The sequence below is a fragment of the Lepus europaeus genome, chromosome 13 (genome assembly GCF_033115175.1).
Source record: "Lepus europaeus isolate LE1 chromosome 13, mLepTim1.pri, whole genome shotgun sequence".
Lineage (NCBI taxonomy): Eukaryota > Metazoa > Chordata > Mammalia > Lagomorpha > Leporidae > Lepus > Lepus europaeus.
The window spans coordinates 59,158,420-59,173,772 of record NC_084839.1 but is presented as its reverse complement, the minus strand read 5'-3'; the positions used below and the strand labels follow the sequence as shown (position 1 = coordinate 59,173,772).

The 15,353-nt window shown below is 37.0% G+C and overlaps 1 protein-coding gene across 2 annotated transcripts in view; it reads left to right on the top strand.

Moving 5' to 3' along the window:
• The window catches only part of WDPCP (WD repeat containing planar cell polarity effector), a 654,855-nt gene that overhangs the window by 444,412 nt on the left and 195,090 nt on the right, over positions 1 to 15,353 (top strand). For both annotated transcript variants that reach the window (XM_062209520.1, XM_062209519.1), the window contains 2 exons: positions 3,537 to 3,725; positions 7,077 to 7,200. In XM_062209520.1, coding sequence (XP_062065504.1) covers positions 3,537 to 3,725; positions 7,077 to 7,200 — 313 coding nt within the window. The remainder of the gene's footprint in view (positions 1 to 3,536; positions 3,726 to 7,076; positions 7,201 to 15,353) is intronic.

Here is a 15,353-nt window from a genome sequence, read left to right as displayed (position 1 = left end):
GAACCAACGGCAAAAAGGAAGACCTTTCTCTCTGTCTCTCTCTCTCTCTCACTATCCACTCTGCCTGTCCAAAAAAAAAAAAAAAAAAAAACTGTTCAGGCAATCTATTGCCTCTTCTCATGAGTGAGTTTTCACTAGCTTGGGCCTTGGAATAAATCCATTTCATTTAAGTTATATTTGGTTTGTATAGTTATATAAGTGTTTATAGTTTTAGAGCGATAGTTCTAGATATTGGTAATTGTGTTTTCTTTCTCAATTTAGGCAAAAGATTCTTAATCTTACTGATCTTTTCAGAGAACCAGTTTCTGTTCAAAAATGAGTTCACTGATTTTTCTGTATTTTCTATTTATTATCTTTATTACTTTTTTCCTGCTATGTTTTTATTTCGGGTCTAATTTGCTCTTCTTTCCTGGGTTGTTGTTGTTTTTTTTTTTTTAATGTGTCAGTATTTTTGATATTACATACATCAAATTATAGTAAGAAGACAAATATCAACAAAATGCAGGCCCTTTTGCTTTCATGAACAGGGTATTGTATTACAGTAAATTTATGTTCCATCATCAATTGTAATTCTCCTGTGGTGGATCATTAAGGATATCTTGAAATCTAATTGTCTCATCATTACCTCTCAAAATACCCATTGTATGGTTGAGCTCATAAGAAATGGAAGACTCTGAACCTGCTTCACTGCCTTGAATTCCATTTATAATTTTAGTAGAACAGACTCTGAATGTTTCTCAGTTTGGGAAAATTCATTTTATCTTGATTAAGCTGAAATATTTTCCTGATAATTCAAGAGGGCGACTGAGTAAAAGTTCATTTTGCAGAAAGAAAAGCCTTTCCAAGAAGATCATGACTTTGAAAATGCCCACTTGCTGGAAGTTCGGTAATTGGACTACTGTCCTTTAGCTTAGATCCAAGTCTTCTGGCATTCATCATCAACTCATTCAGAGAATAGCCTAAATCTCCCCCTCGCCATGTTTCTTTTTTTCTTTTTAAAGATTTATTTATTTATTTGCAGGGGAGAGTAACAGAGAGGGAGAAGAAGACAGAGGGAAAGAGAGAAATCTTTCATCTGTTGGTTCACTCACCCAAATGTTTGCAGTAGCTGGCCTGGGGCGGACCAATGTCAAGAGCCTAGGTCTCCCAAGTGGGTAGCAGGAACCCAAGTATTTGGGCCATCATTTGTTGTCTTCCCAGGGTGTACATTAGTAGAAAGTTAGATCAGATGCACAAGTGAAACTTGATCCCAGGTACTCCAATCTGGGATGTGAGCATCTTAAAAGAGGTTCCTGAACCCCCTATGCCACAACTCCCACCCCTTCCTAGGTTCTTTTCTTTTTTTTAGAGATGTATTTATTTATTTATTTGAAAGTCAGTTGCCAGAGAGAGAGAGAGAGAGAGAGAGAGAGAGAGAGAGAGAGAGAGATACCAATACCTTCTATCCTCTGGTTCATTCCCCAAATGGCTGTAATAGCTGGAGCTAGGTCAGGCTGAAGCTAGGAGTCAAGAACTTCCTCCAGATCTCCCATATGGGTGCAGGAGCCCAAGCACTTGGGCCATCTGCTGGTTTTCCAGAAACATTAGCAAGGAGCTGGATCAGAAGTGCAGCAGTCAGGTTTTGGACTGGCACCCATATGGGATGCTGAAGTTGCAGATGGCAATTTTACCCTCTGTGCCACAGCCGTGGTCCCTCCCTGGGTTCTTAATGAGGAAGATTGGATTGCTGATTTTAGACTTATTCTTTTATAATTGAAATATTTAAAGCTAGAAATTTTCCTCTAATCAATGTAAAAGTTACATCTCAAAAATTTTGATGTTATATTTTTATTTTAATTCAATTCAAAATATTTTCTAATATACTTAGTGATTCTTTTATGAACCAGAGGTTATTTAAAAACATAGTGCTTAACTTCTAAGAATTTGGGGATTTTTAAGATATATTTCTATTCTTTATATCTAATTTAATTCTATTATAGGATATCTAACTTAATTCTATTTTAGTCAGTGAACCTACTCTGTATGATTTTAAAACTTTGAAATATATGAAGGCTTATTTTATTTCCCATAATATGCTCTATCTTGTTTAATGTTTTGTGTGCACTTAAAAATGTGTGTTTTTTTGTTCTTGAATGAAGTGTTTTGTAAATGTTCATTAAGTCAAATTCATGGCTATGTCTTTCAAATATTTTTTGATTTTGCTGATTTTCTGTTTAGTTCTCCTGACTAGTGAAAAAGAAGTACTAAAATCTTAAACTAAAAATGTTGCTCTATTTGTCCTTTTAGTTCTGTCATTTTTCTCTTTTTGCTATATTATTTTAGAGCACTGTTAATTAGGTGCATTTAAGAATTGTTTCTTCATCAGTTTTGGATCCTTAATTACAAGGGTTAATTTATTTTACCTTTTAGCTCTTGAAAAAGGTTTTCCAGCTTGCATAAATTGAGATGCAAACTCTGTAATCACCTGTATCTTTGTTTCTCTTTAGTCATGTATCTTTTTTTCAGTGTGGTTGTTTTTTTAACTTTGTCTTTATCATCTTTGAACTATTTGATTATGAGTGTATGCTAGCTTTTTTCCCCAACAGATCAGTTCTCTCTGTTGCTACTAAAAGTATTGCTTAAGGTGTAGATGGAGTCAACAGATTTCAGATCTTTCTGAAAAGTTCCCACACATTAATATCTACTGCCAAGAAGCCACCCTGATTTATGAGGACTTCCAGTGCTTGATTACAGCCTCATAAAGGTTTTCGGGTAGTCACATTTGTTGATTTTTCCCAACACAAAAGGAATAGTATAGTTTTACTACTTAATACAATTAGGGCAATTCCCCAGATTCCCTATCAAGTTGAGTCCTGTTAAATAGCACAAGTTTTCATTTTGATGTGACTTGAAGTTAGTATGAAGAATTTCAGCATCTTTCTCATGAACTAATATATTTTTTAAAATCCTGAAGCCTATAATCATTCCTGTTCAGTGATAATGGTTATAGTAATAAAAGAATTGTGGTAATATTTTATACTACTAACTTACAAAGTAATTTCACATTTCCTCATTAGTTTTATGCTATTTGTACTGTGAAATTTTTGTAGATTGGCTGAAGAAGAAAAGATTTTGCAGCCAGCTAGTTTTTAAAAGATTAGGAAACAAAGCAGAACAAAAGCTTGTTTTAAAGCCTGAGTGCTTTTGTCATTTTTGTACACAGAAATTGTTAGTAAAATTGTTAATTTCAGATGAAATCAGCCATATTGATAAAAGATGATAAAATAAAACCAGAAAAGAATGCTTCTCCCCCAATCTTTGTTTAATACTCTAACATTAAAAGTGGATTTTCTTTTATGTTAAAAAATAAACAAATGTGTTTATGTTATGCCAAGATACTTCATAGCAAGTATTAGCTCTGAAGGGAATCAGTTCCATATTTCTAGCACTTTATGTAAGAAATGAGTACTGTTTTCCTTCCTTTATGGAAAAGTTAACTCTGTTTTAGTTGCTCTTTTTATTCTAAAAGATTAACGGTTTTACGTATTTTGTCACAGGTGTCTTCACTCGAGGACAGCTGGGCCTGGTAGACCTCATTTTTCAGTACGTTCACTGCGATGAGATCTGTGAGGCAATTAACATCCTGAGCAGCATGAACTGGGACACTGTGGGCCACCAGTGCTTTATCAGCATGAGTGCCATTGTAAACCACCTTCTCAGACAAAAGCTTACTCCAGAGAGAGAAGGTCAGACTTGAAATATATCTCATAAATGGGCTAGAGTATGCATGAAGTACATTTTATTGAGTCTTTTGAAGATATCTTTGAATTACCACACTGAAGATTGAATGACAAAAATGTTAATGTTGATCAAATATCAAATAATTGCTTTCATATGTTTTTTTACTGTATAGTATTTGTCAACATAAAGAACAGCTTTGCTGTATTTGCTTATGTTGGATCTCACAATGCAGTCATTGTAAAATTCAGTCTAACTTCACATGTGGAATATGTCCAGATTTCCAACTGATCAAAATTTCATATACTCTGGGGTCTGGTAGACAAAAGTGTCTATTCCTTCCTCTCTCACATGAGACATCATGTGTATTTTTTTTTTTTGTCACCCCAACTCATCTATCCAGGTATAGTCCTTAATACTTTTAAAATGTGTGTCAGAATTATAGTCAGGCTGTTCTTTTTGCTTTCCTTCCTCTAGTCTGTAGTTCCGATATCCCTCTCCCTTCTGCCTGTCTTGGATTTCTCTATCTTTGCTCAGTAGATAATTTTTTCCATAGGGATCTCAGATGTTTATTTTCAAAAGATAGATTGGAAATTGTTTAAAAGGGAGAGGGTAGGAGAATATGTCACATACAGTGGTGAAATATATCTGTATATTTGCCAAATATCTAGTTTATTTTTTCTTATTCATTTAATTTAAAATGCATCTAGACATTCTTGCTCTTGCATCTTTATTTCATATAGTTGTGATAAATATTGATATTAATAGTTAGAAATCATAGCCAATGAGAAATTGCTTTATGTAACTTACAAGATAAGGAAAATCAGAAATATGCCAAAAGGTCCTTACTGGGGATATTTTTCTTACTTAACTATTTTTTTTTTTGCATTTTCATATTCTTATTCCATTTTACTACATTTCCAAAATGGACAGCATGTTGTTTGGATAAAATTCTGGAAATAACTTTCAGTTTAGTAGAGAGGAAAACTCAGTGTAGTCCAGCTCCTCCAGGAAGTTCATACTTATGGGACTTGGCCCAACTCACAGAACACCCATAATAAATATTTATTTAATATTAATTCAATGAGCTTTTAAGAGGTAGTCCAAATGCAACTAGGTAGATCCAAGAGTTCTACAATGAGAAAATGCCAACACAGGGCTTGGCCTGCAGTAAGTATTCAATGAACATGTTAAAAAGATTATAACAGGGATGCTGGCGCTGTTGCATGGCAGGTAAAGCTACTGCCTGTGGCACCGGCATCCTATATGGGCATGGGTTTGAATTCTGGCCGCTGCACTTCTGATCCAGCTCTCTGCTATGTCCTGGAAAACAGTGGAAAATGCCCCAAGTCTTTGGGCCCCTGCACCCACATGGGAGACCTGGAAGAAGCTCCTGGCTTTGAATTGGCCCAGCTCTGGCCATTGCAGCCATTTGGGGAGTGAACCAGTGGATAGAGGACCCTTGGACCTCTCTCTGCCTCTGCTTCTCTGTAACTCTGCCTTTCAAATAAATAAATGAGTAAATCTTATAAATTTATAACACCAAGATTTTAGGTAACAAGGTATTATTGTTATATTTCTGCCTAAAGAGTTGTCTCAGATAATTATTTTTTAGTATTAATATATTGTCAAAATTGGGAACATACTAAAAAAACAGTCCCTAAAGAAAACCTATTATGATTCATGCAATCTATATAAGATATCTTTAATTTACAACTCAAGAAGAATTATGGAAAAGATAAAATGTTGACTCTCAGGACACTGAGAAATTGCTAGCAGTTTAGTGAATTTTTGTTGTAAGATTACTGTGTGTAACAAAGATTATTAGGGAATAAACAAATGGACATTATCAGATTCTTGCCTTAATAAAGAATATTTTCAAAGAACCATATTGGGGAGATAGCAAAATAAAAAGCTTGTATGATACTAGGCTATTAAAATAAAATGCTTTTGTGATGCTGGGTTATCAGAATATGTGCATTTTAAGTAGATATGTGCATTTCCCCCCAAGTAACTGTGAAAACACATTTCTAAAACATTCAGAATTCTTCTCTGTTGAGATTTATTCTATCTGAATCTAACAAATTTGACATGGTAATTTGTTTTCCTTTTATTAGTGGAACCCAGTGAGCTTTTATTTGTAGCCATGTTGTGGTTATCTTTGAGATCTTCATTTCTGCCTTAAACATCAAGCTGGGCTATCTAATGAATCTGTAACTGTGCTGGGAGTTATGTGTATTCCATGTAGGTTCGAACATTTCAGATATACGAAACATGCTGTCAAGAAAACAAGCAATGGCAAGAGAATCTGGCTTGTTTTCACAATAGCTTTGCTGTATTCAATTTTAATCTAAATTGACTGCTGCTTTGAAAGAAAATACCCCTAAAGTTCATCTTACTTTACTGTCTAGATTTGAGATTTAAAACGAAATTACCAACAGCTTTGCCAACTGCATAGCAATTACTCTGATGAGGTATTTAATACTTTCAAACCCAAATATGCCTAAACCTGAAGAGTTTTGCTAAATAAAGAATTGTTTATTCAACCCAGTGCTGGTAGCACAAGAATCTGAAGAGTCTTACTGTGAGCTGCTGTGGTGTTCCCATACGTACTCCTACTCTCACCATTATGGTAATTGCTTAACTTTCAGGTATTGCTGGGAAGAGGCACATCTTCATGGGCATGTCTGATAACATTGTGAAGTAGGTAAAATGTGCCTTCTTTCCTATTCTCTAGCCCTCTGGTTTATCAAAACTTGCTCTCCAGTCCTTTTCCCTCCCTCTTTGGGGTGTAAACTTTCACCCCTGGACAAAACCAAGAATCTTATTTAGGGTAGTATTTAGAGAGGAAGATCTAGGGACTTCACTGTTCTTTTAAAATTGTGACAGTTGTTCTTCCTACAATTAGACCATTTTTTAATTTGAATTATTTTTAGAAACATTTCTACTATACTGATTGCAATTTCCAGTGTGAAAAAGGTTAGTTATCTCCTTTCAGCTAAAGATAGTAAATGTTGAGCACACTGTGAGTTGCCTTTACTGGAAATACTAGTTCAAACTGTGTTACTTTGATGAGTCACTGTTTTAATTACCCATTTGTGGTGAGAGGTTGGTTCATTATGGATTTCTTCAGTTTTGACAGCTTTTTGTTGCTCAGAGTCATTGTCAGCTTTGCCTCAAGTGAAAGTTTATACATAGGTTTGTTTTTGTACCAGCTGTCATATTTTAATTTCGTCTTTCCTGCAACAAGCTCACATTTCATCCAAGTTTGCAAAACCTGACTGACTGCAAACATGAGTATTCTGTTGTAATTGAAGGAGTTTCACTTGTTTTAACGCTGCTATGTTTGAATTCCACAGCACAGCTTGAGGCAAGCCTTGGAACCTTCTATGCTCCAACAAGACCACTTCTGGATTCAACTGTTCTGGAATATAGAGACCAAATCAGCAAATATGCAAGGAGATTCTTCCATCACTTGCTCAGGTGAATGATACTTTTGGATTGATTAAGGTTGTGTTAAAAGTTACCTATTTCAGGAGTCAACTTCTTTAATTAGCATGCTCTGTATAACATGACTGTTTACTAATAGTCTAACTCTTGAAGAAAAACAAACTTTTCTTGATATTCTTTGTACAGTTTTCCTGTTAAGGAAATATTTGATTATTGTTTAGGATTTTACATTATCAGTACTCCTTAATATACCTTCTACTTTAATATGAAAGCAAAATACCAGCTATGTAAAGTCAGTGTAAAAATATTCCTGGCACTAGAGAAATATTTTCATTTTTAACTGCTAACTAAAAGTATGAATTGCGATAAAGCTCTGGGACAGTAATTGGTTTCCTTTGCTTTCAGAATTACTGTAGAAATTTTGTGCATTGTCCTCTCATATAATGTAGGAAGTTGGAGCTTCACCATATCTGATGTTCTGTTTTAAATGGGTATAATGTGTCTCTTTAACCTTAGGGATCATGTGAAAAATCAGATAATAATGTAAAGGAATTACTGTGAGAAAATTAATGTAGAGGTCAATGGACACATAAAAATATATAGTCTGTTCCATATAGGAGGGTTCATCAAAAAAGTTTGTGGGAAAATGGAATTAAAAGATATGTTTATTTTGGTGCAAAAAAGTTTTGAAATCCAGAGGTTTTTTGTTGTTGTTGTTGTTGTTTTTTGGTTTTTTAGCAATACACATTTTCCATGAACTTTTTGAAGGCTCTCTGTCTATAAAGTGACATTTTGAATTCTACTCAGCACAAAGCCTTTGGAAACAGTATTTTTAGAAGCTGAGAAAGATTAATGTAGTGTAAGAGTTATGATTTGTAATTGAATCTTTCCTTTTAATCTGAATGAGGCTGTCTTCTATGAATGAACATATGCCAAACGTGTTGGGTTGGTTTCACATTGATTTGGACTTAGGGCTTTGTCCATTGCTCTGATTTTTACTATTTTGTTTTCGATTTCTGAGGATAATTAATGAATTTGTATCATGTCTGTAGAGCTCCCAAAATGAACATGAATGAAAAAGACGTTTTGTAGGTAACCTAGTGTCTTCACTTTGTCTCCAACCTCTCTAATTTCATGAAGTTATTTTTCTATAAGCACCATGTTTTATAACCCTTATATTGGCCCTTGGAAGCTCATATTCTAATGTGCAATTTTTTTCTTCATTGGTTGTCCTCATATGCAGTTTTCTAGTTATTGGATGTACTTTGATGATGTGACTATTAATAGATTCTAGCTTTTCATCTGGAATTGAATGTTTTCCATTGGGGTTTACTAGTTTGTCATGTTTCTCTTTTTGAGTGCTTTCTATTTCAGTTACAATGAGTGTTTATTCTTCTTGTTTTAAAGAAAAAAGATTTATTTATTTTGAAAGTCATAGTAACAGAAAGAGGGAGAGACAGAGATGTTCCATCCACTGGTTCACTCCTAAAATGGCTGCTGTGGCAGGCACTGGGATGGGTTGAAGCCAGGAGCTTCATCCGGGTCTCCCACGGATGTGGCAAGGGTCAGACCTTTGGGCCATCTTATGCTTCTTTTCCAAGACATATTAGCACAGATCTGTTTTGGAAGTAGAGCAGCTGGGATTTCAACCAGTGCCCACGTGAGATGCTGTCATTACAGGTGGTGGCTTTACCCACTGTGCCACAACATCAGCACCTTAATAGTTTTTTTGATAGTAGGTTATACATAGCATTATGAAAAATAAAAGTAAATTTACAAGAAATAAAATGAGGAGATGGTGTTGGGGTACATCCCACATGCGCACTGGTTCAAGTTAGAGCTGCTCTACTTCTAATCCAGCTTCCTGCTAATGTGTCTAGGAAAGCAGTGGAAGATGGCCCAAGCACTTAAGCTTCTGCCACCCACATGGGAGACCCAGATGGAGTTCTAGGTTCCTGACTTCAGTCTGGCCCGATCCTGACTCTTGCAGCCCTTTGGGGAGTGAACCAACAGATGGAAGATCTCCCTCTCTTGTGCATATGCTCTCATTCTTGCTCTCTCTGTCACACTGCCTTTCAGATAAGTAGAATATTTTATTACAAAGAAGAAATTAAACAAGATAGCTTAAGTTAAAAACAATCATTTGTTTAATCTGCTGCCAGAATTTCTCCTGCCTAGGGGTGATAAAAAAAAAAAAAAAAAAGAAAAGAAAAGCCAAATGTGTTTTTGTATTTGTGAAGGCTAGAATTATCTTTGAGCTACTGATTATTTTAATAATCTGAAAAAGTTATTAGATGATCACCCTAAACAGGAAAGACCATGATAAGAATTTTTTAAAAATTCATTTATTTATTTGAAAAGCAAAGCTAGAGAGAGAGAGAGAGAAGGGAAGGGAAAAGGAAAGGGAAATGGGAAGGGGAAGGGGAAGGGTTCACTCCTCAAATGGCCTCAGCAACCAGGTCAGAGCCATGTTGAAGCTAGGAGCCAGGCTGAATCCAAGAGCCAGGAACTCCATCCTAATTTCCCACATGGGTGGCAGGGCCCAAGTATTTGGGCCATTTTTAGCTCTCTTCCCAGGCACATTAGCAGGAGGCTGAATTGGAAAAGGAGCAGCCTATATTGGAACCAGCACTCTGATGTGGGATGCTGGTGTCCCAAATGGTGGCTCAGTCAGCTCTACCACAGTGCTGGCCCCACATCATAAAGAATTTTAAATTAAAGATTTAAAAAAAAGGAGTCCCTTTGTGATGTGTCTAATGTCAATCACTGGGGACTCAGATTGCCTGAGTCAAAATTGGATTCTTCTGACAAAGAATAACAAAGTATGAGTTGGTTTTAATTCTATCCAGCTTATTAAGGGTGCATAGTGTTAATTTGTAGTAGTAGATAAGAACACCATATGTATTGTTAAAATAAATGTATTATTTACAATTTTGGTTTTGTCTTGACAGTAGAGGAATTCCATGGGCATCTTTTTATGTTTTAGTCTTTAGCAAATATAAAAAATTACCTGATAGCTTTCCTTCAGATTCAACCAAATCTGAACTTAAAAATGTACTTCTCATGTCTTTTCCTTCTATCTTTTGTATATGTTCAGACTGACCAATTTTCATAAAGAAAATTTCTCTAGAAATAAAAATAATTGCTCCTAACAGTAAAGATAGAAAGCAGTAGAAGCACAATCTTTTTTTTTTTTTTGGACAGAGTGGACAGTGAGAGAGAGAGAGAGAGAGAGAGAGAGACAGAGAGAAAGGTCTTCCTTTACCGTTGGTTCACCGCGCTGATCTGTAGCCAGGAGCCAGGTGCTTCTCCTGGTCTCCCATGCAGGTGCAGGGCCCAAAAACTTGGGCCATCCTCCACTGCACTTCCGGGCCATAGCAGAGAGCTGGCCTGGAAGAGAGGCAACCAGGACAGAATCCGGCGCCCCGACCGGGACTAGAACCTGGTGTGCCGGCGTTGCAAGGCGGAGGATTAGCCTACTGAGCCATGGCGCTGGCCAGAAGCACAATCTTAATATGCTTGTTAAGTAAAATGTTTATTATACTAATGTTTTAAAGAGATGATATGGTCAAGTTCATTCAATCAGTAATTTGGAAGACACTTAGCTGTGGGAAGCAATTGCTGGGGACAGCCCTGTAGCGTATAGGAATAAGCTGCCTACTGTGCCGGCATCCCATTGCCAGTTGGAGTCTTGGCTGCTCTACTTCTGATCCAGCTCCCTGCTGATGTGCCTGGGAAAGCAGCAGCAGAGGCGCCCAAGTTCTTGGGCCTCTGCACATACATGGGAGACCCAAAAGAAGTTCCTGGGCTCCTGGTTCCCGGCTTCAGACCAGCCCAGCAGATGCTGCCATTTGGGAAGTGAACCAGTGGATGGAAGATCTCTCTCTGTCCTCCTCTTTCTGTTAACTCTCTCTTTCAAATAAAATAAGCAAGTCTTAAAAAAAAAAAAAAAAGAAAGCAAATACAATTCTGCCTCACCTAAGTTGAGAATATAATTGTTCACCTTTCTGTGTCCATGAAATTAAATAGTTACTGAAGTGCTAAATAGAGAAATATTAACAAATGAGACCATTCCATCATAAACAAACAGCAAGTATAATAGGAATTCCTAAGTATTGAGGAAAGGAAAAATATTTCAAATGAAGCTTAGATTATTAACATGGAAATGTATTGTAAAGAGTTCATCTTAATTCACTTTTACTTATTTTTTTTCCCTTCATAACTGTAAGACTACTGTTTCTGACACAAATGATTTTACATTATTATGGCACAGAGAGTCATGCTTTAAAAATGTTTATAAAATAATAAGCAAACTTTTGGAACAGCAAATTTTTTTATCTGGTAACAAAAATAATATGTTTATGAAGTCTCCCTGGAGAAATGTGAAGATGTTTTCATTCTCCTTTACAGTGCAACAAAGAATAAAATGAGCTGATGGATAAATGGATAAATGGATGGATGAATGGATGGATAGATGATAAAATAATATTGTAAGGTGATAATGACATAATTCAGGAGATATGTATATGTTCCTTCAACTTTGCTGTATGTTTGCAAAATTTTCATAATAAGATGTTGGGGCAAATATATATTATACTGGAATCAGTATTTATACTTAAAATTCAGAAAAAAGTAGTCTTTAGGAAATGCATCAGCTTATGTAAAATATATATGATAAGCAAAAGAAATCATTTTGTGACTAGCAGTTCTTAACCAATTCCATTTCTAAATAGCTTTTTCAGTGATATTTTTTACTAATGGAGCATACCTAGTAAATAGAACAATTAATTATATGAAATCATTTCAGAGAATATGAATACTAAATAAGTTACCTAAGGACATTCAGGTAACAATATAGAACGATCTGCAAAGAAAAACTTCCTGGTCAGATAAAAATTCAGACATTATATATTTTTTTTATTTAATTTTTTTGACAGGCAGAGTGGACAGTGAGAGAGAGAGACAGAGAGAAAGGTCTTCCTTTTTGCCGTTGGTTCACCCTCCAATGGCCGCTGCGGCCGGTGCATCGCGCTGATCCGATGGCAGGAGCCAGGTGCTTCTCCTGGTCTCCCATGCGGGTGCAGGGCCCAAGCACTTGGGCCATCCTCCACTTCCTTCCCAGGCCATAGCAGAGAGCTGGCCTGGAAGAGGGGCAGCCAGGACAGAATCTGGTGCCCCAACCAGGACTAGAACCCGGTGTGCTGGCGCCGCAAGGCAGAGGATTAGCCTGTTGAGCCATGGCGCCAGCCTTAGACATTATATTTAAAATATTTGTTGAAAACATTGTTGAGCTGGCAAGAAATTAAGGGAAACACTCAGAGGTTGAAATGGCAAGGATGCTTGACTCCATAAGCATAAGCAACTCAGGTTCTGCCTTGAGGGCCTGTGCTGGTACCTGGCAGTGAGTTGCTTGGTGTAAAAAGGGTGTGGACTCAGGTTAGGAGATAAAGCTGAAGGCTCAAGCAGAGTGGAAGACTGGATCAGAGATTCTTAAATCTATGATCTTGAAGGGTAGCACCCTTCCTGAGAGAACTAAAAGGAAGGAAAATAGGGGTGCAAAAAAGAATGGTGGGGGAAAAACAATGAAAAACTTGTGGGAATCTAAACAAAGTTAATCATGTAAAGCATATACTTTAATGTTTAATTCAAGGGGTTAAAAACTAAGATCAAATAAAGTTCTGAAAAATAACAACATACAAGTCCAAAGGGGAATGGAAAGTTGAAGTATTCATTTAAGTTCAAAATAAAGATCAAGGTAAAGATCAAGATATTTTTATTTTTTCTCAATGCTTATGCTAATGTGGTATTAAAACAAAGAGAACAGATTTGACATAGTTCATAGAAACAACTTGAAGAATATAATACTTCCCTTCATCTCCTTTCTTTTTTTCTTTGTAAGTTTTTGAGATAACATTTTTTAATTTACATTATAGTCAAAGGCTTACTGCTCCACTAAATAGCAAGTAAAGACCCTAGTTCAGCAGGAATTTAGGCAGGGGCTATAAATGATAATAAAATGAAAAGATAATAATTGCTAGCAGATTTTAAAAAATTATTTATGTACTTATTTATTTGAAAGGCAGAGCAGCAGAGAGGGGGAGAGAGGTTTTTTTGTCTGGTGGTGCATTCCTCAAATGACTACAGTTAGCTAGGTTGGGCCAGGGTGAAGCCACGAAGCATCCTAGTCTCCCACATGGGTGACAGGGGCCTGACTGCTTGAGCCATTCTCTGCTGGCTTCCTAAGCATATTAGCAGAGAAATTGGATAAGAACCCAAAGAGCTGGACTTGAGTTGCCACTTTGAATATGATGTGCCAGCATTGTAAGCAGCCGCTTAACCCGCTGTACCACAACAACAGCCTCTAATACTAGATTTTATTAAATAAAATAAACATGGTAGAATTTCTAAGGTAATCACCAGAAGAAATAGTATATATAATTTTCAAACATGTAGAGGGAAAATTTTGGATACAGAAAAAAACAGTTTAACCTAGAAGATAGTAAGAATTGGGGGCAGGTAGAACATGCTGAGGAAGAAGATGGAAAATAGAAAACACACAGTTTGTAGAACTGAATCCACAGATTTATATATAGAAGTACTGTATATATCTTTTTTTTTTTTTTTTTTTTTTTTTTTTTTTTTTTATTTTTGACAGGCAGAGTGGACAGTGAGAGAGAGACAGAGAGAAAGGTCTTCCTTTTGCCGTTGGTTCACCCTCCAATGGCCGCCGCGGTAGCGCGCTGCGGCCGGCGCACCGCGCTGTTCCGATGGCAGGAGCCAGGTGCTTCTCCTGGTCTCCCATGGGGTGCAGGACCCAAGCACTTGGGCCATCCTCCACTGCACTCCCTGGCCACAGCAGAGAGCTGGCCTGGAAGAGGGGCAACCGGGACAGGATTGGTGCCCCGACCGGGACTAGAACCCGGTGTGCCGGCGCCGCAAGGCGGAGGATTAGCCTGTTGAGCCACGGCGCCGGCCAGAAGTACTGTATATATCTTAAAATTTTTATATTGGAAAACAGAAAAGACTCAATGAGCATTGCAAATTTAAGAAATTCAATAAGTATTAGTAAGATAAACCCAAAGGAAGCAGAAAGAAGGTAATAAAGATGAGTTTATAAATGAAAGTAACAGAAACCAAAATTTTTAAACATTTATAATAAAGGTAAATATTTGTTTTTAAACACGATATGTAAAACACAAAAATAATGAAGGGAATACAGTAAACAACTTCATAACAACAAACTTGAAAAATTATTAAAATAAAAACTGATGCTGTGGCACAGTGTGGTAAGCTTTGGACACCCACATACCATATCAGAGTGTCAGTTGGAGTTCTGGCTACTCTACTTCTGATCCAGCTTCCTGCCTTTGAAGGCAGTGAGTGATGATGGCCCTGCCACCTCTGTGAGATATCTGGATGGAGTTCTTGACTACTGGCTTTGGCCAGACCTAGCCCGGACCCTGCAGTCATTTGGGTAGTGAACCAGCTGATAGAAGATATCTCTCTTGCTCTTTATATCTCATGCTTTGCCTTTCAAATACATAAATTTTAATGGAAAAATGATAAAAAATTAGCTACGGAAAAGTAAGATCTGAATAGCACTATAACCATTAAAGAAATTAGTAATTAATGTTTTTTCCCACAAAGTAAACTACAGTCCCAACATTTTTTTTTTAAGATTTATTTATTTACTTGAAAGTCAGAGTTACACAGAGATAGGAGAGGCAGAGAGAGAGAGGTCTTCCATCTGCTGGTTCACTCCCCAGATGGCTGCAATGGCCGGAGCTGCGCCAATCCGAAGCCAGGAGCCAGGAGCTTCTTCCAGGTCTCCTGCAAGGGTGCAGGGGCCCATTGACTTAGGCCATCTTCTACTTCTTTCTCAGGCCATAGCAGAGAGCTGGATTGGAAGTGGAGCAGCTGGGTCTTGAACTGGCGCCCATGTGGGATGCAGGCACTTCAGGCAACAGCTTTACCCGCTGCGCCACAGCGCCGGCCCCCCAACATGTTTTTAATCAGTGAGGTTTCATCACTATTCACCCAACTCTTTGTTTTTAGTCCTTTTTTATTTAAGATTTATTTATTTATTTTGAAAGTCAGTTACAGAAAGAGAGAGTAGAGACAAAGAGGAATCTTCAAACGCTGGTTCATTCCTCAGATGGCCCCAATGGCCAGGGCTGGGCCAGACT